This window comes from Pocillopora damicornis, chromosome 11 (genome assembly GCF_964200805.1).
Source record: "Pocillopora damicornis chromosome 11, jaPocDami1.2, whole genome shotgun sequence".
NCBI classification, from domain to species: domain Eukaryota; kingdom Metazoa; phylum Cnidaria; class Anthozoa; order Scleractinia; family Pocilloporidae; genus Pocillopora; species Pocillopora damicornis.
In genome coordinates this window covers 1635393-1657500 of record NC_142680.1, presented here as the reverse complement: position 1 = coordinate 1657500, position 22108 = coordinate 1635393, and the positions used below count along the sequence as shown (strand labels likewise).

The window sequence follows — 22108 nt, the reverse complement described above, 5'->3', positions numbered from 1 at the left end:
GTGAATCATGGTTAAAGATGTTAAGATCTTTTCATGTCCATGTGAACAAAAATTTTCTTGTTTAAATGTGACCTGTGAACTAAGAGCTGAATTAAATGTGACTGGTGAACCATTTTGTTCTGTTTGATGAATTTCCAGCAATTGTTTTGAAATTGTACGTACTTTTCTTGAACAGTTGTGGTTCATGGTAGGTTTTGATTTGAAAATATAAAAGTCATAAAACTGACCACTGATGGTTCTTGAACAAATAAGATAAGACATTATATTGTCTTTTGTCACATACTACTGGTCATGACTAGAAAAGTGAAATATTAATTCAAGGTGATTCTCTTGAATTTCATGTGAACATGAAAGTTTTGGATAATTATTATTTGAGGCACCTTAAAAATACCCAATATTTTGATGCAATCAAGTTTGACAAAGGGGCACAGGGGACCCTTTAAAACTTTGGCTAATTAGGTAATGAGTAAGTCTTGATCAATCAGACCATAACCAGAGATTATTAGACAATCAAGTTCCAAAAGTAATGAACTGATTATCACAGTTTCACTTCAAGCAGTGTTTTTGGAGCAAGAGAAATCAGGCTTTGACAAGACTTCTACTCCTGCCTCCTAAATATTAGTCAATTTTGCTGGCCTGTCAGTGGCATGATAGCAGTATTTTCCTACAGTTTATCTACCCTTCAGTCGGTATAACCAGCCTAGAGACCAGTCATTATTAATTGCCTGGGGGGAAGGGGAATGGAGAATTTTGCAGAGATGATATGATTTTCAGGATAGAATGTCATTGCCAACAGAGTATAAAGGGGTAATATAGACTGGGGAAGGACTGTGGAGGATTTTGTAGTAATCATATAGTTTTCAGGGTGGAATGGAGGAGTGATCAGTCATTGCCAACAGAGTATAAAGGGGTAATATAGAGGGATGAGGGGAGTAAAGGATTTTCAAGGAATCATATGATTTTCAGGGAGGAATAGAGGAGTGGTCAGTCATTGCCAACAGAGTATAATGGGGTTATATAGAGGAGGGGAGAGAGTGGAGGATTTTAGAGGGATCATATGGTTTTCAGGGTGGAATGGAGAGGTGATTTGTCATTGTGAACAGAGTATAAAGGGGTAATATAGAGGGTTGACTACCAATTGATCGCCAATGAGGGGGGGAGGGGAGGGGAATCTTTAAAACACTACAGAGCCTTATGGGGGGGGGGGGGGGTAAATCAGGTAAATTTTATTGTCAACACAACTAAAAACTTCCAACTGCCCAAGAGATAAATAATGGCCAGTACCTAACCAATCAATCTGATCAACTATTATTTGTCAGTCAACATATCAGACTATTCTGTTCACAGACAATGAGACAATCGAATATTAGAGATTATGTCCATTAAAAGCCAATCTGTCAATGTTCAAGTTGATCGGTCATAAAATTTGTTGGCGAATAAGCTTGGTTTCAAAGTAAAATTTCAATACGTTTCCCTCGGGGGAAAAAAACCCAACACCAATTTACCTACCTGAAGGCCTTTGCGAAGTTGATTTGTTTACCAACGAGTACCAATCATAAACAAGCACTCTGGGTTCTCTCTCTCTCTGACTCTTCCAGCAGCTGAAAACGTGGAGTAAAATCACCAAGTTCACACCTCCGGCAATTAAACATCCAGAACTTCCAAAAAAAGTAGCGAAAAATACAAACTAACCGGTGAAAAAACACATTTTGAAACGGTCCGCCATGTTCCATGTTAGGAATGGATTACTGCAAGGAATGCTAGGAGGCAAATACTCTCCTCTTTATGGGTAGGGTCAGTAGCACTAAGAATAACTATGCGATAGGAGATACAGATCGTTATTAATGAAAGGTTTTATTTTTCATGGCGATTTTTGTAAGACTAGGAGCCTATCAATGGGCTTCTGAGAAGACCTTGGATTTTTATCATGATTAAGAAGGGGGAGGGGAGGGGAGAGGGAAAGGGAAATCTTTTTCTTCAGTTTCTTACCCAGGCCTTCCCCAGTGTACACGGATATGAGAAGGTTACAAGGTCAGACCTCTGACCTCTGTAATTGGGGGATGGTAGTTTATTATTATCAACTTAATTTTCATTGTTCTTATCATTATCTTCATTGTCAACATGATTATCATTGTTACAACAATGGACTGGATGTTTTATTGCCGGAGGTGTGCTTTTCTATCTGTTTCTTATCATTATCATTGGCATTATTTCTCCCTCTTGATACCTTCTCTCTCCAATAACCATTGTTGCAGTAACTATGCTCACAAGGTTTGATTATGACTTGTTTGGAAATTTGGAGTTTTTTTGTTATGAGCTGTTTGGCCACCCAACTCCTCTACCCTATGAACTGGAAGCCTAGGTGTGAAAGCTTAGGTATGGTTCCCTCCATCCCCCACCCCCCATTTCTGTGCCTCATCTTATCATCACTAAGCCTATCTTTCTCAATGTTTGTTTGGAAGAGCCCTCAGTCACATTGCCAATAAACAAACAATCATCAAACCCCAATCATAACTAAATGTAACATGATTGAATGAATCACGGTTTTTTTTAAATTATTGTTCTAGGCGGATAAAGTAAGAGATCTGCAAAGGGCATAGGCAATCACTGCAGATGTGCAATAAGGCAAAGTGCAGTGTTAATATCTGTTTATTAAGAAGCTGTATGAGGGTCAAAACCACAACTTTCACTGAAATATTTGTACTAGCCAATGCTCAACAGAATTATATTACAGATATAAGCAATCCTTGCAACTATGAACACTACTGAACTAGTAGTTGAAATAAGACCTGAAAAAAATTCAGGACCATATGGGATTTGAACCCATGACCTCTGTGATACCAGTGCAGTGCTCTATACCAACTAAGCTAACAAGCCAACTGGGAGCTGGTCATAATGTTGGGCCTGAATTTTTTCATAGATTTATATTAATACTACATCTTCTTCAGAGGCTACCAAACCTTGTGAAGTAACTTGTGCCACAAGTAGGACTACAACCCATGTGGCATGTTCTCATATTCAAATTTATCTTCTCATGGCAGTCGTCTAAAAAAGCTTAGGTTTGATTATAAAACCATTTCTGCAAGAGGCTAACTCTCAAAATGTCAGCTTTAAAACTCTTTACAGAGGCCATTTTCTCTTATTAACTCAGTTGATACTTTAAAATTACCCTACAAGAGGATTTGCCTGTATTAAGCATCATTCACACAAAAAACTTGGCATGGAACTCTGACTCTGATATATTTATCCTTCATATTTTTTTAAAATCTAAGTCAATCTAAAAACAGACACCAACCAAGTTGACCATGCTTGTTCAACCTTCAACAGTACCTGCTTTAGGTCTTAAGTAAAATAACTACAGAAAGTATTTCCCATGCAAATGCACTTTACCCAGTACATATTTCAAAACTCTGCAATGCTGTTCTTAATCTTGTGGGTAAAATTATCACATAACAATTAAGTTTACCTTTCCTGAGTATTTACCACTTTTAACTATTTGTTTGATACTGGTCTATAAAAAAATTATGGTTATCATAGGTCTAAGTTGACTAAAGGCTGATTCAACTTTTTATCAGTGTACCTGGTTTATCAGTTATTAGACAAGTTAAAACTGTAACATTTAAATTTAAGTAAATTTACCAAAGACAAGGTTCTTCATCATTATCACAAGATTCTTACAAGGCTCCTCCCAGCTATACTTTTTCAGGTACTCTTCACGTAGAAATCTTGACTCTAAAAGTCGCACTTCTCTCTTTTTCTGACGGACACACTTGATTGCTTTGGCCCAGTCTTTAGGATCTTCCAAATCTAACACACTCTGTGAGCCTAAAGGCACTTCCTTCAGAGCTTCTCCAAGTCCAGAATTACCACTGACAAGCACAGGCAGACCAGCAGACAATGCTTCGAGAGCTGTAATTCCAAAACCTTCAGTCCTGGATGGCATTATTGCAAGATCCACTTCACAGAATAAGTTAGCTAGCACTTCTCTGCTATCATCAAAGCTGCGAACAATAAGCTGACTACGACTGATTCCATGGTGGAGCAACTTTTCTGCTACAATATCTCCTTTTCCTCCAGCTGTGCAGACAAACTTGAGTTTGTAGGATTCATCTTTTAACTCAGCAATTGCTTTGGCAGCTATGTCGTACCCTTTGACATTGAAATCTTCACAGCTATCACCACTTCCAATAACAAGAATACAGAATGTTCTTCTTTCTTCAGTGGCTTGCTCTACTTCCAAAAACTCAGAGAAAACACTTGGAGTAAGGTCAAAAACATTTTCCTCTTGTTTAACTTGATGAAGGTGACGCTTGTAAGCTTCTGCCAGCTTGGGTCCAATTGTGATAACTTGGTCAGCCATTTTACAGAGTTGAATTTCTGCTTTTTGCAATTTTTCACCTTCTGAAATGCTTTTGTACATTCCATCTTCTTCAGGAGCAGAGTGAACTACTTGAATCCATTTGCAATGACTGTAATTTGGATTTCTCTTGATGAATGCTATTGGTCGGCCAAGCTGAACTCCATGACCAATGACACAGTCCATTGTATGGTTTATTGGAGGAGATGACAGCCAAAGAACTGGTTCAACACCAGGAACTTCATCTGCTTCAATAAGCTTCACATTGTGACTTTTTGCACTAATCCTGTCCTCTCCACTACAATTTGGAAGCAAGACACTGACATCCACATTGGGGAGTTTAGCTAACTGGATGGCCAGCTCTCGGTTGATAGTTGACAAGTCCCCATCAGTTGATGATCTCCACTCACTACTAAGCAAAGTGACTTTTAGTGTCATGTTTCCCTGGTCCTCTTGTGATGTAGAGGCTACACCAGCAATAGTGGAATCCTACAACAACAAAACAAGAATGGTATCAACAATAAGCTTTTCAACAATAATAAATCACAATAATGGATGTCCACTCCATATTTTGTTAACTTGCATATACATGCAGATTGAGACAAATCTAAACCAGGAAAATATTAAGTTCCTTCTGAGATCTTCACCTTCACTGTCTCTGATAACAACCATTACAGTTACAAGGAAAGTAAAAATTATCCTTTAAGGATATTCCTTTTCAACTCACTTAGAAATTGGTACATGTAGTTTTATTGAATTCATTTAGCTGAAAAAACAAGGAGGTGAATGAATGTTTTTGCCAAAATCAAAGGTTGGTATTTGTAACAGATTTAGATTCCTCTTACTACCTTTTGTAGCCTTGACATCACAGGAAGCTTTTAATTTTGAAGAATTATGCTGAAAAAAACAAAACAAAACAAAATGTGGGTTCACAGTCCATTGATGCTCTCTACTTCCTCTTGGAGTGTTGTTGAGGCCAGTTAACCCTTTCATTCCCAAGATCTAATTAGTAATTCTCCTTACTCTCTGTTATACAATTCTTATGATGTTAGTTCAGAGAATTTGGTATTGGATCAACTAATAATCCCATGATTGATATTCTTCCCTATTCTCATCACCTGCCTGCTTGATATTGTATTGATATTGTTAGGAGAAATTCTGACTTGGTCACTTGTGGGAGTGAAAGGGTTAAGGCAGTACCGGAGGCTAACTTGACCTCTTTGGTATCCCTTTATTTTTTCATATATTTAAGTAGGCTGTTCAAGTGGGCTATTTGTAAAATTTGATGATTGGAAAATGGCACGTTTTTGAAAAGAGAGGTATTGTTTCCAAGGACAAATCTTGACTTGTCCGACCACCATCCTGTTTAGACATCCTAAACAGATAGAGAATAATAAAAGACAGGACATTCAAATACATCACTTATTGCGCATTTGGAAAGACATGTAATAATGAGAAAAGATAATGGACAGAGAGCCATTTATCTATGATAAAAAAAATTATCAAGATTTCTGATAAAATCAATTTCATTTTGACCTGTGGATGAAATTCAATTGCAGAAATGATCCTTAAAGGTATTACAATGTAATTTAAGCAATTGCAGAGTGGATTCTTCTACAGGATTTTACTGAAGCCTATAGAAGACAATCCCAATATACTTTTTTCAAGTCTAAAAACCAATTAAAAATCCTGATTGAAATGCTGGATTTACAAATAATTTTTTTGAAAACCCAAAATAATTTGCGATCCAATAATTTTGTCATGAAGTCCAGAAAAATGGATGAATGAATGAACTCGAGCTCCTCTTTGAAACTTATACCAACTGAGCCTTCTTTTTGAAGTCCTCAGTAATACTTCAGTCAATTTGAAGTTCCAAAATCCCTCCTTCTCCCACTGACAACCCCTTGAGCATTTGCACTTTTGAAAACTTCACACCTTGAAATACCTCCATGTTAAAAAAAAAAGTCTATTTTGCTGTAAAGACTTGATGGTTCTGATTCAAATTCCTCATCCCATCCAAGCAAGATTCAAACTCCCCAACCCTCCCAAGGCAGAAAAAAAACCTTTTTGGCCTGTTAAAGCTCAATAAGAAACTAGGAATCTGCTTAATATCAACCAACCTGATGACATAACAGCATTCTAAAACTAGGAAACGTATCACTCTTTTATATGTAAATTGGTTGGCCACTAACATCCATTGATGCTGGATCATTTTAAAAAATTCTTAAGTGATTTCAAACAAGTGCCCAGAGCTCATATCTACTGATTCAATCCAAAGTAAATAAAAAATCAGCAATGTTAAAGGCGTGGAAAAGTTACAAACAAGATCCACAAATAGGGAACTGCAAATGCACTTAAAAACATACAACAGGCACTGAATATGTTTGAGAGAAAGTAACATCCTTAGTCTATGCCATGAATAACCACCTCTAATCAAACCCCGAAAATGATGTTACAAAGTGTATGATTAAATAAGTTGATTGAGCTAAAAAATATTTATTCACCTTATCCGTCGAGTTAGTAGTGACTAAAAATATTTTTCACACGAGTCCTCCCTACTGAGAGACACATGACCAGCAACCAGGGTACTTTCTTAAGGCAGGAAGAGAGAAAGGATCTGAAAACAAGGTTGGGTTTTCATTCTCGTAAAGGGATCTGAACACAATTTCGACTAAGTTGTTTTATTCAAGATATTTTGGTTTGAAAATAATCTAAGATATATGAGCGAGTGTAAGTCGGAGATTTTATCACCTAAAAAACCACTGAGCAAAACCTTAACAAATCGTCAAAAAGTTATCTCGTCGAGCGCCTAAGAAAACATCTTTCAAAAAAATGTTACTTCCGTAGAGGTTTAGCCCGAGAATAAAGTTTTTCTTTGAACACAGATGATCCGTTCTAGAATTCTTCCACATTTTTCTATTCCACGCGCAGACAATCAAAGTTTGTGACACAACTGAGAAGTTTGTTTACTCTACCCTCTACTTCAGAAGTGAGATGCCGATTAAGGAAAATAAATCCAGATTTTAAACGAACGAGTTGTCCTCCACAAATATCTTCATTTCACTTTATGGATGAGATGCAAATTTGCATTCGAAACACATTTCTCATGCGTGGATTACTAAGCATTTCAGCTGAAGGAAATTCCACAATCCTAAAATTAAAGCGTTCCACATGCGACGGATAATCCATCACTTATTCGGATAAGTGGGCCGAAAACGTACACAATTCATGGTAACACGTTTTTTGGTACCTTCTCGTTTATAACACCTCACAATTTTAAAGACATGCGATGCAACGAAGGCACAGACGATGCAAATCCAGGGAAATCACGCACATCAATTCACACCTTTAACGTACATTTAATTGAGAAAGTTTAACAAAATCAGAGACATCCCTGATTGAATGGACTTCTTTGGAAGAAGTAACATTGATTTGACAAAGAAGAAGAACTTGACGCAAGTTTCCAGCCGACGCAAACGTTGCGAACTCAGCACATTTGTAAGGAGTCACGAACGATGGGAATCAGAGATTTTCAAATTTGCACGTCTTCTCACGATAAATAGTTTTAGGACAACCTACACGTTTAAAGATATCAAGAGAATCTTTTTAACAGAAAGTGCCATCGAACAGGTCCTAAAACAAACAAAAATCGTAATTTTTTAATCGAATACCTTTGATCACTGAAGCACATGTAAACCGTTGTCGATTATTGCCACTGGTTTTTGGTTTTCGTCGGTGAACCAATCAATCGAAGACATGATTACGAGCTGAAGAAATATTGAGCTCAACCCCTGATTGACGCAAAAGCTCCCTCGCTAGGAAGTCAGCTTCGTCTAATAGAAACTTTCCGCATTGATTGGGAGAGAAGAGATCGCCTGGAGAGCGTGGGTAGTTCTAAATCATCTTGGTCACATGATTAATTTACCAGCAACGATATGGACAGTGGACTACGGGACGGTGGATAGGGAAGTGTGCTTGACAACGTCCTTTGGGAGTTAAAGAGGTACAGTACTGGAATGCAGTTAATTGATAAGCTATAAATAAATTGGGAGTTATGATTTGTTTATCTGCTATACACTGCAGTCTAGGAGTAATTTCCTCATTTCTTATATCTTTCAATTTCTGTCCCAAAATATCTATGAAACTGGGGAGAAATAAACCCTTTTTGGCCTGTTAGGAGACACATCACTCTATACTTAAGAGGGGTTGGCCGCTAAAAAAAATTATTTCCTTAAGGAACTGGTAAAACTTCAGGATTCTGGGCAGCATAAACATCACATTGACTTCTGGTAGTTTCACAGTTGGCTTTCTATCCTGTCTCAAATAAACAAGTCGTTCTTGATTCTTAATAAAACAAAATCTTTTTCCTATGTAATAAATCCTTAACTGACCAAGCTTGTTTGGTCAAGAAGGCTGGATATTAGCTTCATTCTTTTTCACGTTTTGATGGATTTCGACTTTGTCTCGTTCCATAGAAACGCAAGAAAAGAATTCTACCAATATCCAGCTGTCTTGAGTGGGTGGGTGGGTGAAAAGGAGGGTGGGTCAGAGAAGAAGGGAACAGGAAGTGAATGAGAGGAAGGGAGATAGGAAGTAATCTGGAAAACAATCTAACAGTTAGTTACCATGAAGTCACTAAATGTTGCTCCAGAGAATATTTAACTATGTTCACTTCACAGTCATGGCAGTGTTTGTGTGATAGTGATTAGAAAATTCTTACCTGATCTATTGACTTTCAAGAGTGGTTTGCAGAGTTTAAATATCCTTGAGATTTCAGCAAGTCCTAGGCCTGAAAAAAAAAAAAAACAGGAATATAAAATAATACGATCCAAATAAATGCACATCAAAATAAAACTCTGCATCAGTTTCACACATAGTGACTTAATGGCCACAATTATACAACAATAATTCATAGCAAACTCAACTTAGTCACTTGGTTAAAAGATCCACGCACATAATTGCCTTGAAGTAAGAGTTACCTATCTCCTTGTTATGGTTAACTTTGTTAATAATCCATAATCAGGAGTACTTTGGCCTTGATTTTGACATTTTACTTGAAAAGCTTTCTTAAAAGAGACTGATTTACCCACTTAATGAAATCATTAATATTTGTAATATAAGGACGGCACAGTAATGCAAGTAATTGCCTAAAGCCATAGTGACACATCCTCATCCCTTGTTAGGGAAGTTTTCCACAGTTCCCCAGTCCTCTTGCTAATAATAACATTCCAAATTTCCAACCTGAATACAGAAGAAGAATGATGTAAACTCCTTAATTTCCATGATTTGACTAGTGTCTTTAGATTTTCTTCCAAATTTAGTGGAATTTGGTTTTATGATACTTAACACTTGTAACCCTCTACACCCTGATATCAGTATGCATATTCTCTATACTGTTATTTATACATTTTATAAGGTGCTGACAAACTTCATTTCAACCGATTCGATGACATGCTGGCTAAGAGTGGGATAGCTGTTTTGTTTGCTTGAGACGATCATTCGTTCCAACAAATTATGTAATCTCACAGAAGGTGAACTTTATAAATATACTTAAGTAGAACCTGATTTCTCACAGTGTCGATTGCATCAGCTTTGGAAAAGAGAGATATAAGATTTCACCAGGCTCCCTAGCAAACTGAACAGCTTCACCTCCAAAGCTCCATCCGAGTTAGATATTACGGTAGGCGCCTCAGTAAATACCTGTATAGAGATATCGCTGTTTAAACGTGACCTTATTGGCTTGAGCGAAGTTGAAATGATCGAGATCTTGTCCAAAATAAGCTGTCTTGTAAGGAATAGTAGCCCCCACGATGACAAAATAAGAAGAAACCACGACAAGAAACTCCGCGCAGGGAGCCATCTTCGTACAAAGTTGCACGTAAGGGTTTTGTAACGAGCTAACCTTTAGATTGCGTGACTTTGGGGGACGAATCATTCGACCTGTCACGTCACCGAGACCACTGAAACATCATTATAATAGGGCTGATTATTGGATTAAAACAAACAAAAACGCGTACACAAAAACGAGAAAATGTAGATGTTATTATCAAAAAGTTTATTGTTCTTAAAAAGACACTCATCAACAGCATTAAACCAACAAAAGGCTTTTGAATCTCATCCAAGTCTTATGTCTAGTCTCTGGCTATTGCTTGAAATCATTAAAATTCAACTTCCTTCATAAGATCAAATTCGTAATTAGCATGTTTCGATGCTCCATATAAATTTTATTTGAAGTTGTGCACCATAAATTGACTTTTCTTTGAAATGCTATTTCTTTTATACATCACAAAATAAGACAGGTCTGGTTATTATAATTGAATTGCTGCATAAGAAAACATTATTAAGAAAACTGTAGTTATTGTCCATTGAGATTTATAATGTTGCTCTAATGTAAGAATTTTTGGATTAGTTCCAGTTCTTGTTTTCGTGCTTGTGTCACTGCTGGAGGGTCCAGTGGATTGGAAGCTCTGGATATCAAAATTAAATACATCAGTAATTAGTAAAACTTAACAAGTAATAATTATCAGAAAACATTGTGAAAACCAGCTTGAAGCAGATGCTTTTCTTTTAAACCTACATAGCAATCTACCAAAGGAGATCAGGAATCACTGATAAAAGTTTATCCTTCAGGTAAAAATCTAATAATAAATTAATAATAAATCCAAAAAGAAACAAATTTAAAAATGAAGGTTGCACACCAGGAAGAATGAAGGAAATCTCCAAATAGGAATTTACCACCCAATATGCTCCAAGACCTCAGATAAAATTCTCTCAAACATCATCATATGTTTAGATATTGGCTAGAGTAGAGACATTGACCTTCTATCAGGAGGTAACTAATAGCTGACAATTTTCTTTATTCTCATTACCTGACTGACTTAACCTCTATAAGAAAAATGCAAGGAGAATTTTCATATTGATCAATTTGGTCACTGAAAAGGTTAAAACATACCTCAGATCAAGATGGTGAGCTCCACCTTTGACCAGAAGTGCCACCAGTGTTGGTGAGACATCTTCTAACACCTAAAATATAATAAATACATTTTAAATCCAACAACCATTTATGATTCCATCAATAATGGAAGCAACAAGAGCCTTTCAAATACCATTAACTTACCCCACCAGGTCTCCATGGATCCAGGTCACCATTGGAAAAAATAATATTAGAAGATGAAGATATATCTGAAAAACCATTTAATACCATAAAATGTTTTTTTATTCTTACACTACAATTAGGAATTCTCTGACCATAAAACTAGAATGAGGAAGAGTTCACAGTGACTTAAACACTAACTGAGAAACTCAGAAAACTGTGGTCACTGAAATAAGTGTGAAATACTATTGTATCAAGGAAAATAAATCCATCAAGCATGAGAAATTTTCAATACAGACAGGAATCCTAGTTTTAAGATTTGTTTTCAAGTCTCATCTGATTAGTCATCGCACATTCTGGACTTTTTCCAGGTGTTTTAATTTTGACAAAAATTCTGGATCACTTTTAAAATCAAATACTGATATTGCTGCCATTCAGAAAGGAAAAGGGGTGGATCTATGAGAATGGGATTTGAAACAATTGTGTAACCCAATGCTTAGCATGTAGACTCAAGATCACAAGGTCTGATTCAATCAAGCCCTGCTCAGCATCACAATCACATGCTGTGCACAACAACTGATTCACACTCATTCCTACCAGGAGTGCTTTTTGGTGGCAGTTGAGCTTACAAAGGAAACCATGTCTGGGAGAGTCAACAGCAATCCTCTAACATCCCATCCAGATGAGGTAGCAAAGCAATTGGTCAATTCTTACCCTGTTTTTAGTAGCTGCCTTAATAAAATTCTTCCTTTTCAATCTAACAAGATCTCCTACTATGTATTTCAATGTCTTAAGGAAACCAACCTTTCCCCCAGAACTGCATTGGTGCCCAGTTAGGTCGAGGTACCACACCCCATTTTTTCTGGCAGTATGTGGATATCATTTCTGGAGTCCATGGCAGAGGTGGAAACATGTCTGTCTTGTTGTTAGAACCAGCTGGAAGAGAAAGCTCCGCACAAACCTGAAAAGATAAAATAATAATCTTATTTTGACAAATTGAAAAAACAAAATTCTTGAATAGTTCAGTGGACAAGCAAAGCTTGGATTATATGTGTCATTTGTTTCCTGAGCATGAGCAGGCAAGAAAGGTTTATTCTTTATAGAAAATGATTCAAGAAGGAAACTTCACATAAAATAATCACTTAAAAAATCTGGTAAGGTCATGTCAGCTCATGAGCCAGCCATTCTTTACATGCATATCCAATTATCTCATTGGCATGAAGTGTTAAGTGTTAAGCAGTACTGAATATCTCCACTTGCTGTGATGCTTGTCCATGACAAGGTTACCCCTTCAGCATTTCACCTGGTTTCCCAAAAAGTGCCCATGCATCCCTGGACAGAAAGAGATCCTGAATAGATGAAGCCTCTTACACAACACAGTGATTCCATCAGAGTTTGAACTGGGAGCTTTAAAGATAGAGTATAGCACACATAATACTTAAGCCAATCATCCTAACTAGTTCCTATATCCCATGGAAACCATGGTTAACCCTTTACACCCTAACATCATTATACATATTCTCCATACTTTTCTCTATACATTTCCTAGGTTCTAACAAGGAGAATTTGTAAAACCATCAAGAGCTTTGTTAGTTGCTGATCATTTCTGTTATTCTCCTAGCTTAAACATTTGATTCAAGGGATAGATTGTAAAGAGAAATTAGAACTGTGGATAAGTAGGATATGCAACCCAATACCTGATAGTCCCACACAAGGCTGTCTGGACCCAGGCCACACCCAGTAGGGTCTGCACATTCAATGTACTCTGTATCTGGATCAAGACAGGTCAGTGTACCATTAGTGCCATTGTAGACTAATACTGTGACCTCAGCCAGACCTTCAACCTTGGATGATGCACTTGCCATCATTTTACATGCCAAGTTCACAGGATGCCCAGGAAGTGGAGCCAGGAAGTCTGTTGGGTAAGGATAATCACCCATGGCTAGGGTTGTGAAAGAATTGCGAATCCAGCCTAACATGTGAGGGATCTAAAATGAAAACAAAAAATAAATAATTGGTGAAACAATATATGGAAGAGGGTCAGAAGGGAAGACATACAGCAAGAGTTAGGGAGACAGTTGAGCACCAATAATAAGAATAATGACATTAATTAAAATCAGATGATAATAATACTACTACTACTACTAATAATAATAATGAAAATAGTACTACTACTAACTACTATTACTACTAATGATAATAAACAGCAACAATAACGACAATACTGGAATTCAGCAAAGGCACATCTACAAGGAAGCCCTAAATTCTACATTTTTCAGGTAAATTTTTTCACAAAAATCAAGCACAAACTCAAGCCACACGCTCAAACTCACAAAATCAAGCCATGTGAGACACCAGACTGAGAGATATCAGGAGGAAATGGAAGAGTGAGACTGGGTGAGAGAGGGAGAGAAACATAACCAAAGTGTCTGGAGTAAAGTTGCACTAGTCTAGAAGCATGACCAAGATATCCGACCAGCCCATGCCCAGACCTCTGCTGTTTCAGAGCACGCCAACAACACTGGACAACAACTGCTTTGGAGTGAGGTTAAGTTGATTGATTGTAATCCTCACTGGTACACTCCAAGGGTCAGAGAGACCTAAGACTTTACCCTAACAACATCAACAGGAACAGTAGAATACAAAATCCTGAAGTGTGGATGCCCATTATAAAAAAACAAAAACAAAAAACAAAAAAAAATAACACTACAACTGAAGAGCCATATGACAGCAGACCACCAAGGGAACACTCACTAACATCAAGGGTTGAAACGTGCCAATCATGGCGGTAGAAAAAAACAACCAATTACAGTGGTGCATCTTGCTTTATAAAAAGATCCTAATCCAGTCAACCTTATCACCTGATGAAGACTAGCAGTATGCAGTCAAAACATCCTGATCTACATCATAAGTGATCACATTGAGAGACAAATGATAATACTTTATTATTATAGCAATGATGTAGTAAATAGGCTAACAGATAGTTACAATGTAATGATAAAATCCTACTTCCTATGACAAGTGTTATCATAGTTTTTGAGTGATGACAAAATAATCCTTACCTGTTCTGTTGACTTAAGTGGTTTGCAGAGTTTAAATATTTTTGAGAGTTCAGCAAGTCCTATAAAATAAAGGAAGAATTTAAAATAAATTCAAACTGAAATAGAACTCCACACCAGTTTCACTCAAGGAGAATTATTGATCTCCAAGTACAGAACATTATGAACATCATGAACCGTCACTTGTACATGCCATAATGTAGGATGTAACCAGCCCCTTGTCATATTTTCAATCAAGCACATGACACTCACTGGATACCTGAGTGCATGTAACAAGACATTTAGTAAATGGCAGTAACTATTACACCTTTCTTTCTGAAAGAGGAGTCAATTAAGACAGGAAGGTCTTTCTCAAAGTCTCTCCTCTAACTGAATTGTACAGCCACTTGGCCATGAAAGGTCTGGGTACTAGACTAGGCATTTCCTATTTTATCAAATCAGAAAAATGAGGTGAAGTATGCTTAGCACACAAAGCCTGGGTGTTTTTCTCTGATACTGATTACCACTGTGCTATCAAATAAATGAAGTATCAGTTGAATTTTTCTTACTTTTCAATCCTAGAAAATTGACTAAAGTTAATGAAAAAAAAGTATAGGCAGTCCACAGTCCTTTTCCTTCCTTTTTCCAGGCTTTGTAGTTAAGCATTTTGATTTTGACAGATATCTACTATCCTACTATTGGGAGAGCTCAACAGTATTTGTCACAGAGAAGGGGCTTGCATAAAGTTCCTTCTTTCAAGAAATGTGATGTAATTACAACTTACATGGCAAGGTTGAAAGAGAACATATCAACAAGATTCCCTTCTCTGCCACTTGTTCAAGCCATTTCAATCTTTCATTGCAATGTCTCCCTCCAAAGGAAGCCACTGATTTCAAGAGCTATGGGGTGAACCATATATCCACACTTGGAGACCACATTGGTGCCACAGATTAGGTAGAGGTTGAAGCCCTTAAGTCTGAGTGAGAACACCTCAAGTTCGTTGCACAGGATTCCCAAAGCCAGGGAATACTCCAACTGAGTGGTTGCTAACCAAGATATGCAGCATTTCATCACTCAAAGTAATGTTTCCAAACCTGATGAAGTTGTCTGCTGTAGCCCAGAGCCTGTCTGTGACTAATGCCTGGCCAGAAAGAGGCGCAAGCGATTTGAAGTGAATAAAGATAAGGCTTTGAAATTCATTGAAAGACGACATGCTTGACTCCTTGTTACAAATTTCCATCAATGGGCCCCTGTATCAAAAGCAAAAGATGTAATAGAAAAAGCAGTTAAACTCAGTTGCCAATTATCAATTCACGCCCGCTAATGCAGAATTCCGCAAAAATGATAACTTGTCAATTTTGAGACAAGGCAAAACCACTTGACACTTAACACCATGTTCTTCACTAATTTCATACCAATGTCTAATAATTGTTTTTGCCCTATTTTATTTTTATTACTTTTTGATTGAGAGAGTTAAAAAAATGAGCCTCAGAGTGCAGGAAAATGCATTTCCGAGGGTCTAATTTTTAAAAATTTTCTGGGGGAGCATGCCCCCAGACCCCCCTAGGGGCTCAGGCCCTACAGGCCTTCGTTCACACCCTTTGGCCATGTATTCTCATCTTATTGGAGAGATCTTGGGTTTTACACCTGCTTCTTACACCTGAATGAGCTTTCTCCACTAATTTATCAAAAGGGGAATCAACTACTTACACTGATCTACCAAATGTCTTTACGCTAAAATACTTTCACAGTTTTTGATTCCTTCACCAAAGATATTTACTTCAAGGCTAATTGCAGTTGATGACATGTTTGTTACCAAAGCATCAACCAGTCCATGTATCCAGTCTTCATACAAGTTATTCCAGTTACTGAGTTTAAGGTTCAGGCTAACAACCGATGTGTTCTTTGCCAGACCATCACCATAACCCAGACCAATTATCAAATCTCCTCTCATTTCACTGTAATTGTTGACTGTAAGGCTCAGCGTAGTCAATGACGTGTTTTTCCCCAAACCATCACCCAGACCAAATGACAAATCTCCTTCCATGTTACTGTAATTGTTGAATGTAACGCTCAGCGAAGTCAATGACGTGTTTTTCCCCAAACCATCACCCAGACCAAATGACAAATCTCCTTCCATGTTACTGTAATTGTTGAATGTAACGCTCAGCGAAGTCAATGACGTGTTTTTCCCCAAACCATCACCCAGACCAAATGACAAATCTCCTTCCATGTTACTGTAATTGTTGAATGTAAGGCTCAGCGTAGTCAATGACGTGTTTTTCCCCAAACCATCACCCAGACCAAATGACAAATCTCCTATCACTTTACTGTAATTGTTGACTGTAAGGCTCAGCGTAGTCAATGACGTGTTTTTCCCCAAACCATCACCTAGACCATATGCCCATAATACTCCCATTTCACTGTAATTGTTGAATGTAAGGCTCAGCGTAGTCAATGACGTGTTTTTCCCCAAACCATCACCCAGACCAAGTGTCCACTCTTCTCTAATGTAACTGTAATTGTTGACTGTAAGGCTCAGCGTAGTCAATGACGTGTTTTTCCCCAAACCATCACCCAGAGCATCTATGTTTTCAAGTAAGTAAATGTTATTGAATACAAGGTTCAATGTAGTTACACACTCATTTTTCGCCAAACCCTCAAAGAGGTTGCATTTCCAGTCTTCACTGATGCTGCCAGGGTTGTTTATGCTCACATTAAGCTTTGTTACACAACCATCCTTAACTTTGGCAAATACTGGTGTAATTGGTGAAGAATCATCTGTAGATAAACAAACCTCTCTGCAAATCTTGTTGCCTGAATTAAAGGAATGAACATTAAATGCAAAAAAATATATCTGGTCGCTTGATAGCCTTTGAAGAGTTTTCTTTCCGTCTCCCATCACCTCCCCCCGAATGTCAATACTCAAGTAAGACAGGGTGTCAAGTTTGTTAAAATGCCTAAAAAGACAGTAAGCAACGCTATCAGTTATTCTTCCGTTCATATTCAAATTGACACATGAAGCCGATGAAGCTATGAGGAGTTTACATAGATCAGTTGCTCCACTGCAATCTAACTCTCCCCAAATGTTGACAGTTACTGTATGTAGTTTTGAAGCTGAAATGTTTTCTTTCAGGACAGGGCAAAGGAAAGCTACCTGTGAATTTCCAACCATGCCAGTAATATCTGGATACACTGTAAAGGATGTGGTTGACTTTATTGCAGACTGTAGAGTCCCACAAATATTTGCCCAATTTGTAGGAAGCTCACCAAACACTTTTAATTGCAGAGACTCCAAAGACCTGTTTCCTAAAAAGCCTTCTTTTAACAAACTCAAACCACTGTGGCTGAGTTTTCCACGAAAAATTAGTGCAAGGGACTTCAGAGAAGAATTTGCCACAAGCCCTTCACTAACAGAAGTAGCTAATGAATCATGCATTTTTCCACCAACAGCAAGGCTTTGAGATGTAAGTGATCTGTTCAATAAAATCTTTCTGAAAAGTTCTGCTTCAGTTTCCATCCATGGACCAAAAGTCTTGAGTACAATGGAAGTCAGTGGCGTATATGCAGATAGTCCCTTGTCAAGTATGGCAACATAATCCTCTAAAATCTTACAAGGCAGTTGGAAAGTTACGGTCGTCAAGGTCTTATTTGCAGCCAAGCTGTCACTGATAGCAACAACTTCTTCTGAGGAAATATTGGAACAAGTAACCTCAAGAGTAAAGGAATATGCAGTTGAGTCCACTCTGAGTACTCTACACAAAAGAGTTGTAATCTCCTCTGTCATATACCTAACAGAAAAGGAAAGCATTTGTAGCCTTGTGTTGAATGCCACGAAATCAGCTAGTAGGTCATTATTTACATTGGCCTGAACATCATCAGAAACACTTCTTATTGCTAGATGAACAGGAAGCTGTAACTGCGAAGAACTTGTGCAGGCATTCAAAATAATGAAACATTCTGTTGTTCTTTTCTCATCTGATAAGTCAATAGTTATGGTCTGTGGAAACGGAATATAGGAACAAAGAGCCATTGCCACTTTTTCATAATTTCTACTCTCATGGAAACATTCCTGAAAGAAAGTGACCACTATCTTAGGGCACTTGCACCAGTCCCAGTTTTCATCCTTTAGCTTCTTGCCAATCTGTTCAAAAAGAAGACCCGCTTCCCCACCCAGAATACCTGACATAAAGACAAACACTTGTCTGTACCTCACTACCAAATCCCTGTAAAAGTTCAACTCAGAAAAATCAACCATTTGTTTCAATAGCATATGTGCTAGATAAAATGCAGCCAAATACTCTTGAAATGTCTTGTGAAAGAAGAAATATTCATGCTGAGGGTTAATCTTCCTTAAGCTGGCTTCCTTGAACACAAGACCAAGTTTGCGAGCTGCAAGACTCTCATGTCTAGATTCAAATTCTCCCAACTCTTCTTCACGAAACGAAAATCGACCTTCTTTCAAGCATCTCCAAGCTAACTCTCCAAGAACTAGCAAACTGTCTTCAAAGTGTCTCATTGGAGCTTTGTCACCAGCAGGGGTCTCCAGATTATGCCTGCCACAATATCTCCGTAAAAGGCAACAAACAATTATCTGGTAAAGTTCAGTGCGATGAGATGGCAGTTCTCCCTCGTGGTCCTCAAACACAATGCAAAGGAGTAACAAATTCAGTGGATTGTTCCATAGAGCATCAAGGAAAGTGTTTGTTTGAATTTCTGTGATGAGCCTCTCTCCATTAGACACATTCTCAGGACCTGTATTCTTAAAATGCTTCCTTATATAATTAAAAGCATCTTCTCTTGTAAAGCCTTCAATTTGTAAAAGCATATCGAAGTTCACCTTTTTTCGCACAACAATTCCTCTTTCCTGGCGTGAAGTGGCTAAGACGTAGCAAAATGGAAAAATCTTTTTTTGAAGCAATCTATCCACACAACTTTCTGACATCTCAGGTAACTCATCAAGACCATCCAGAATTATCAAAACTTTTCCTTGGTAATGGAAATCTTCAATATAATCAATAAGCTCTTTCTTAATAGCTTCTGCATTACCTTCAGGTAAAAGTTGTGTATCAATGGCCTCTATTATGTCTCCATGAATATCACGGCATTTGAGCCGTAAAACTACTTCAAATTGAGGAAAGGAATCCACCTTCGAAGTTGCCTTATTAGCCCAATCATGGGCAATTTTAAGACAAAAAGTTGTCTTGCCCATTCCAGGGCTCCCTTCTACAAGCACAATGATATCTCCATTTTTAAAAATTTCAGACGTGTTCACTTCATTGTTTTCTAGCCGGAAATCCCGTTTTCTTCTGCGCAAAATTTTCAATCTTGTGTAAACATCTTCCAAAGGCAACTGAATGGTGTTATCCCAGAAGAGTGGTTTCAACTGAGATCGTCTGTTGTACTCATTTTTCAGAAGTCGGCAAACAACAGCAAGGTGGTTACCTAAAACCAAAGAAGAAATTTCTTTAAACTCTTACCTAAAACATGTTAAGTCCTTCTATGTTTGAAAATTCAAAAGAACATTTAAAGCTTTCAAGAATCAAGAGTAAGGCTTCAATCAAGGCTTCTTTTTTTTTTAAAGCCATTTAAAAAATCAAGATTTAAGAATCCTTCCCAGGAGACTCTGAGAAGGACTATATGACATGAGAGCACTCCAGTGAGGAGATAAGCAAACAATTTGAACCCAAGAGTAACAGTTGACAATGCAAACTGATTGTCCATGTAATTATTAGCTGTTTTGAGAAATACTACCAACAGGTAGAGATTCATGTCTGTGCTTAAGCAGTTTGAATTAGTATATAAATTATACCTGTGAATTGTAAAAAAAGAGTGTGCTGATGATCTTGTAATTTTCCTGTGACAGTCAAAGAGATTGACAAACAAACATAAATTTAGATCTGGTGAGAAAACCTAAGCCCTATTTGAGCTAATGATTTACAATTATCTAGCAACTTCTGGTAAAGCAAGCTCACTATAATTGCTATAAATCACTGATTATTGATCACAGAAATAACTGTAAGTAGACCTATAACAGACCTCTCTGGTATGTAAGCTCTAGCTGGATTGAGGTGGTGGCAGGAGTCAAATACTGATTTTGTTGCACAAATTGAGGTGACAAACCATGACTAAAAGAACCTTTAGAAGGAAAAAAAGAGTAACAAGTAACACTTACAAACAAATCAACATAGGTAACTATCGACACTGTACTGTACAAAATATTAATTTTCAATATTATCATAATGATTGTAATAAACACTCAAAAGATTGTTTAGGACCAACTGCTATCAAAGTTTCAGGTAAAGACTAAACAGGTGCTCATGAATGATCTGGAATATTTACAAACTACTATGAATTGACAATTTTTTGCTGAAGGTGAAATGCATATTGTTGAATAACACCCTGCACAAAGTCGAGGGGGTTATTCAACAATGTTCACTAAGCCTGAGGCAAAAAGTTGTGTTAGTATAATTTCTTAGGTGCTTTTGAATTCCGTAGTTGTAATTAATTTATGTAAATAAAGAAAGCATGGAACATATTTTGTTGCAATTGTGTTGATTACTCATATCAAGATAAACAGGCAGTTTCAACAGGTTTATTCACTTCAATCAACAAAAACTTCACACCTTACTTTTTGAAAAGCCAAATTCATTAGCATCTTTTGTCCTCTTCATAATTGAATTTTCTTCTATCACATTTACCACTTCCTTGAAAACATTCACAAAACACAGGGTGGCCATTTTGAAATTCAGCGACTGTACTGTTATAATCCCCTTGTGCAAGGTGATTATAGGCAGATATGATGCAATCCTCAAGCAATCAGAGCATGCATATCTCCACAATCAGCCGAGCAATATTATATTAATGTATGAATATCTTGATAAAATATCAAATTCTCCAAACTATAGCCATAAGCAGAAGTGAAAATTAAGCTTCGAAAAAAAATTCAGGTTTGTACAGGAGCTGGACCCTTGACTTTTGTGATACCAGTGCAATGCTCTACCAACAGAGCAAACATTAACCAACTGGCTAACAAGCCAACTCATGTTTACTTCTTTTGTGTTTGCTACATACATGTAATGGTTACGGTGCAGTTGTCTGTTCTTTAAAAAGACATAAGGTATAAAGAAAAATTAAAAAATTTAAACTATTGTCAAAGCTGACCACTTTTTAAGACCAAAACAGTCATTCAGTTGGACAAAAGATCTCTTACTCAGGTCTGCAGGTCTACTCACTTTGAGCATGACTTCCTTGATGAATGGAGTCTTCATTTCTAGCAATGTCTGAAAAAGAAAGAGATTGACTATGCCCCCATGACAAATGAGGTAGACCATACCCAAAAGAACCTTATGAACAAAAAAATTAGTTTAAACAATCACCGTTTATGTCTATATCCTGTGTTTGTATCCAGTTATTATAGCAAAGTATCCACTATGAAGACAATCATAAATGGCTGCAATTTCAAATTATAAAATCACCGGTAGAATTTAGGCTGTTAGTTTCATATGCCAAAATTAATTGCTAGTCCCTTTTGAATGTTTGTAAGCAACACTCACTCATTGACCTCTTCTCTGATCAAGTACTCATTAATTATACCAGCTACATAAAATGGTAACTTAG

The 22108-nt window shown here is 37.3% G+C and overlaps 4 protein-coding genes and 1 long non-coding RNA gene across 7 annotated transcripts in view; all 5 read right to left on the bottom strand.

Moving 5' to 3' along the window:
• The window catches only part of LOC149037018 (uncharacterized), a 2826-nt gene extending 1069 nt beyond the window's left edge, over positions 1-1757 (bottom strand). The window contains exons 1-2 of the long non-coding RNA XR_016181335.1: positions 1693-1757; positions 1510-1601 (exon numbers count right to left, since the gene is read on the bottom strand). This is a non-coding gene — a long non-coding RNA (uncharacterized LOC149037018). The remainder of the gene's footprint in view (positions 1-1509; positions 1602-1692) is intronic.
• The window catches only part of LOC149037016 (dipeptidyl peptidase 2-like), a 21380-nt gene extending 11088 nt beyond the window's left edge, over positions 1-10292 (bottom strand). Inside the window, exons 1-2 of the mRNA XM_089188318.1 lie at positions 10058-10292; positions 9129-9146 (exon numbers count right to left, since the gene is read on the bottom strand). Of these exons, the coding sequence (XP_089044444.1) occupies positions 9129-9146; positions 10058-10292 (253 nt within the window). The remainder of the gene's footprint in view (positions 1-9128; positions 9147-10057) is intronic.
• On the bottom strand, positions 2598-9146 carry LOC149037017 (uncharacterized). Of its 2 annotated transcripts, XM_089188313.1 has the most exons (4): positions 8029-8338; positions 6862-6974; positions 5206-5254; positions 2598-4846 (listed from the first exon to the last, which is right to left on the bottom strand). In XM_089188313.1, the coding sequence occupies exons 3-4, from the start codon at positions 5221-5223 to the stop codon at positions 3626-3628; spliced, it is 1239 nt and encodes a 412-aa protein (XP_089044439.1). In that variant the 5' UTR covers positions 5224-5254; positions 6862-6974; positions 8029-8338; the 3' UTR covers positions 2598-3625. The 2 variants fall into 2 exon arrangements, with proteins under 2 accessions (XP_089044439.1, XP_089044438.1); XM_089188312.1 differs by lacking the exon at positions 6862-6974 and having other exon boundaries at positions 8029-9146.
• A 103-nt stretch (positions 10293-10395) lies between the features above and the next one.
• Positions 10396-15725, bottom strand: LOC149037015 (dipeptidyl peptidase 2-like). Of its 2 annotated transcripts, XM_089188316.1 has the most exons (6): positions 15583-15725; positions 14513-14571; positions 13148-13438; positions 12255-12411; positions 11475-11539; positions 10396-10824 (listed from the first exon to the last, which is right to left on the bottom strand). In XM_089188316.1, the coding sequence occupies exons 3-6, from the start codon at positions 13427-13429 to the stop codon at positions 10666-10668; spliced, it is 663 nt and encodes a 220-aa protein (XP_089044442.1). In that variant the 5' UTR covers positions 13430-13438; positions 14513-14571; positions 15583-15725; the 3' UTR covers positions 10396-10665. The 2 variants fall into 2 exon arrangements, with proteins under 2 accessions (XP_089044442.1, XP_089044443.1); XM_089188317.1 differs by lacking the exons at positions 11475-11539; positions 15583-15725 and adding an exon at positions 15273-15413.
• LOC149037013 (uncharacterized) overlaps positions 14992-22108 on the bottom strand; it is a 28132-nt gene continuing 21015 nt past the window's right edge. The window contains exons 19-22 of the mRNA XM_089188296.1: positions 21724-21771; positions 20528-20626; positions 16199-19933; positions 14992-15738 (exon numbers count right to left, since the gene is read on the bottom strand). Coding sequence (XP_089044422.1) covers positions 16218-19933; positions 20528-20626; positions 21724-21771 — 3863 coding nt within the window. The 3' untranslated portion in view covers positions 14992-15738; positions 16199-16217. The remainder of the gene's footprint in view (positions 15739-16198; positions 19934-20527; positions 20627-21723; positions 21772-22108) is intronic.

Bases quoted from the DNA above. Each gene is read 5' to 3' on its own strand.
- LOC149037015 (XM_089188316.1), bottom strand. From the start codon at position 13,429: ATGTTAGGCTGGATTCGCAATTCTTTCACAACCCTAGCCATGGGTGAT. The intron at 12,412-13,147 runs GTATTGGGTTGC...TTATCTTTTCAG, and splicing joins GCCTTGTGTGGGACTATCAG to GTTTGTGCGGAGCTTTCTCT. The intron at 10,825-11,474 runs GTAAGTTAATGG...TTTGATATCCAG, and splicing joins ATCCATGGAGACCTGGTGGG to AGCTTCCAATCCACTGGACC.